At 35.1% G+C, this 4209-nt stretch overlaps 1 protein-coding gene across 1 annotated transcript in view; it reads right to left on the reverse strand.

The window, feature by feature from the left end:
• The window catches only part of LOC107758146 (poly [ADP-ribose] polymerase 12-like), a 20256-nt gene extending 17842 nt beyond the window's left edge, over window positions 1-2414 (reverse strand). The window contains exons 1-2 of the mRNA XM_016575818.1: window positions 2067-2414; window positions 697-832 (exon numbers count right to left, since the gene is read on the reverse strand). Of these exons, the coding sequence (XP_016431304.1) occupies window positions 697-832; window positions 2067-2347 (417 nt within the window). The 5' untranslated portion in view covers window positions 2348-2414. The remainder of the gene's footprint in view (window positions 1-696; window positions 833-2066) is intronic.
• Window positions 2415-4209: the final 1795 nt, after the last annotated feature.

The following is a 4209-nucleotide window of genomic DNA, read 5'->3' on the forward strand; positions in this document are numbered from 1 at the left end:
TTTAGTCTGTCTCAGTTTGTTCTGTTTCTTCATGTAATCACAGACAGACTGGATGATGATCAGATCAGATCTCTGTGTGCAGCACAAAAATTTCACTGCATTATTACAATTAATGGCAAAATTCTAATTATAAAGTGGATAGTTCCGGTCCTTGATTCTGATTGGTTGAGACAAGTTCTAAGCTGTTGTAAATTACTCTACAAAGTAACATACACCTTTGTTTACGTTTGTCTGTTGCTCGGCAACCACTTTGTAGCAACCACAACTGATTCTGAGGAGCTACATTGTTTGGTGGAAGAATACTGTTTTTATTAATATCATTACACTTTATTTGCTCTGTTTTATTCTGTGAAACCTTACTACGTATATGGAATAACCGTTTTATAAAAGCTTCGCGTCGTACCTAACAACGCCCCTTAGCTGTTATAAATTCACTGTAAACCACGGCTTCTTGCGGCTTCTTGCCTTAATATTATATTTATTTTTTAGTTTTACTAACAAATCTAAATTAACATTTCAAATCATCCTCATAATCATATTTTTGCTGAGATGTGAGTGATCTGATTGTGTATTCTATGCAGTTTTGCATTGTGATAACATAACGATGTCATCGCGCAATGACATTTAGCAACAAATTGTCCTGCCTTTAGCATCTTTCCCTGAAAATGAGTGTATGTGTGGCGTGCGGATGCTCACGGGAGGCAGGAGGCCGCTGTCGGACTGCAGAAATATCACACACAGATCTTCTCGACTCAGACAGATCATCCCATGAGCTCTCAGGATCCTCACGTTGTGTTCAGACATCAGCTGGTGTCCGTAACTGCAGCTGTGCCTTCAGAAACACACACAGGCTCACTTAAAACAGTCTGTGTTTTGTTATTTCTATATGCTGTCAGAACGCTCAAAACATCCCGTTTTTAACATTCCATTTTATCACGTTTATCATTCACATATGCAAGAAAATATGTTTTTGTGGCCAAAATATATTTTGAATAGTCACTTAAAACAGTCTGTGTCCTCGGTTTTGTTATTTCTAAATGCTGTCAGAACGCTCAAAACATCCCGTTTTTAACATTCCATTTTATCACGTTTATCATTCACATATGCAAGAAAATATGTTTTTGTGGCCAAAATATATTTTGAATATATGCTAAATGCATGCTGCATACAGTGAAGCTCAATTAAATATATTTTTGAAATAGAAAATAAATTTTTCATACACAAATACATTTCGAATCTTACAGTAACCTGCCTGCTAGAGATCAAAACTAGATTTAATGATGTTTAATTTAATGCATTTTATGTAATTGTAATTTTTTGGAACATTTTAAAGCATGTTCCCCATTTAATTTATTCAAAATGTACTATATGTCTAGTGTTATAGACAGCAAATCAAGTTTTTCTTCAAAAATGTGAATCTATTCATTTCTTGGATTGAAATGTATAGGGCAAGATATAAGTTTGAATGCTTTTTAAAAAAAAATATTTTTATATTTTAAAATATACAAATACACAAAAATTGCCAAAACAATATGCTGGTAGAAAATATATTTACATTAATATATTTAAAATATATCTGAAAATAAATGGCCAAAAATATACTAGTAGAAAATATATTTACATGAATATATTTTGAAAAATAATTTAGCAAATATATATTTTATATTCTGAAATAGATTTAAAATACATATGGAAAAAAAATAAATTATATATATATATTTTTTTTTATTATTATTTAGCTGTATGGGTTATGAGATGAGAATGTTACTTATTAATGTTCTCTGAACGTTTTTAAAAATGTTTTAAACAATTTAAAAAAAAAACGTTCCATGTTTTTGCGCTGACACGTTACACGTTACATTAACGTTACTGAAGGAACGTTATTTATTCATAACCTTCATTCTCTAACTAAACAAAAACACACTACATCTGTTGATTTACAAGCTCAAACTTTTGTTTTGATTGTAAAGTGTGTTTGTTCGCCTTCATTTACAATCAGTGAGACTTGATTTAATATTATCGTGATCTAACGAATGGCAGCTTGTGACAACTTGCCCCAGCTCTACCTGCTGCAGCGTCCCATCATCAGCTCATATTTACACAGGTGCAGGTTTCCACACAGCTCGCCACACTCGCTCTTTCTACACAGTTCGACGGTAGTTTGTGCGAAAACCTCTTTGCTTTCGCTTCGCTGAATGACGGTGAAGATGTCGCTGCGGCGGATGATTTTATCCAGTGAATTCTCCGCTGATATGTCTTTCAGTCCGTATGAAATCTCCAAAAGACGCTCGTACTCCATCGATCCGTGATTCCCGCACAAAACTTTCAGGATCGTTTCCTCCGCCATGATTTCTGACACCGAACCGAACCGCGCAGAGTTTATATGCGATTCGGAGCGAATCTCTGAACACTTGACTCCAAATAAGCTAATGATTCACTGAACACTTGACTCCAAATCAGCGAGTGATTCTCTGAACACTGACTCCAAATAAGCTAATGATTCTCTGAACACTGACTCCAAATAAGCTAATGATTCTCTGAACACTGACTCCAAATAAGCTAATGATTCTCTGAACACTGACTCCAAATAAGCTAATGATTCTCTGAACACTGACTCCAAATAAGCTAATGATTCTCTGAACACTGACTCCAAATAAGCTAATGATTCTCTGAACACTGACTCCAAATAAGCTAATGATTCTCTGAACACTGACTCCAAATAAGCTAATGATTCTCTGAACACTGACTCCAAATCAGCGAGTGATTCTTTGAACACTGACTCCAGTTCATATTGGCGAGTGATTCAATCTGAGAGAAAACGAAACTTACAGGAAGAAACATACGCCCGGTTTGATCACGCGATTAAACTTCCAATATTATTATACAAATGTGAACGTATTTTGTGCAGTATTTGAAATATGACCGAAATTATTCATGAGAAATTTACATTTTCAATTTAAACAGTAAGAACTATAAGCTGCTTCTAAAAACGTTGTGGGAACATTCTTGAAACGTTGAAATGTCCCGTTTTCTTGTCGTGATTAATGTTATTTAAAGGTTACAAAAACCTTTCTTACACCGTTCCTTTACTCCACCTTTATTTTCACCCAAAACATAACGTCATTTGAATGTTTATTTTTTATTTTCTAAAAATGTTCAAACAAATCATTGCACAAAATACTTGACACCAAGCATGAGAGTTTGGTTATTTAAATATGATAATATAATGAAATTTAGATCATAAGTACACCTAACCAAAAATAATCAGATTACTATAAATAGGCACACATAATTTTTATATTGCTGAGGGACACAGGTATTGCATGGTTTGGGAAACAAAAATAAATAGTGATATTTCAATCAGTCATTCACATCTATTAGGAAAAAGTAGCCTATATTTGAGGATTATGAGGAAAAGGTCAATATGAGGGGAAAAAAAAAACTTCATTTCCTTATTTATTGGAAAGTTTCCTTGTGACAAGTATCTCAAATATTGAGATTATTACAAAGATCCAAGTAAAGATCAAGACAAATTACATTCATTCATTCATTAAAATGCATGTTATAGCTCTAACAATTCATCCGTGTTTACGTTTCTTTTTACATTTTGACTATTTAAAGGGGTCATATGATGCGATTTCATTTTTTCCTTTCTCTTTGGAGTGTTACAAGCTCTTGGTGCATAAAGAAGATCTGTAAAGTTGCAAAGACTAAAGTCTCAAATCCAAAGAGATATTCTTTATAAAAGTTAAGAGTTAGCCACACCTACCTAAAACGGCTCGTTCGAACACGCCCCCACATATCTACCTCACTATGTGGGAAAATTTGCATAACGCCGCCCAAATGTGCACGCAAAGAAAGAAGGCGTAACTTTAATTCTCGCGGTAGTATTGTTGTTGCCGCCGCGGCCATGTCGTGAAGGCGCTGTGTGATTCGTTGTGAAAGCGAAACTACTTTGTATGGTCTTCCAAAAGAGGACGATATCCACTTCGTCATGCCTAGAGCTGATCTGTGCTGGTCGCTGAGGAAATACAACAACTTCACGCTGTGGATCGCCAGATCGGCTTTCACCGTGGACGAAGCAAAGTCCAGCCCGGGGTCGTCACATGTGAAATTTTAATAAATTTAATACATTTATTGCAATTTAATAAATTGCCGCAATCCGCAAGCCGTTCTCTAGCCCGCCGGCCGCCACTCACTCTAGCCCGC

Source organism: Sinocyclocheilus rhinocerous, unplaced genomic scaffold (genome assembly GCF_001515625.1).
Source record: "Sinocyclocheilus rhinocerous isolate Xijiao unplaced genomic scaffold, SAMN03320098_v1.1 scaffold2911, whole genome shotgun sequence".
Classification (NCBI taxonomy): Eukaryota; Metazoa; Chordata; class Actinopteri; order Cypriniformes; family Cyprinidae; genus Sinocyclocheilus; species Sinocyclocheilus rhinocerous.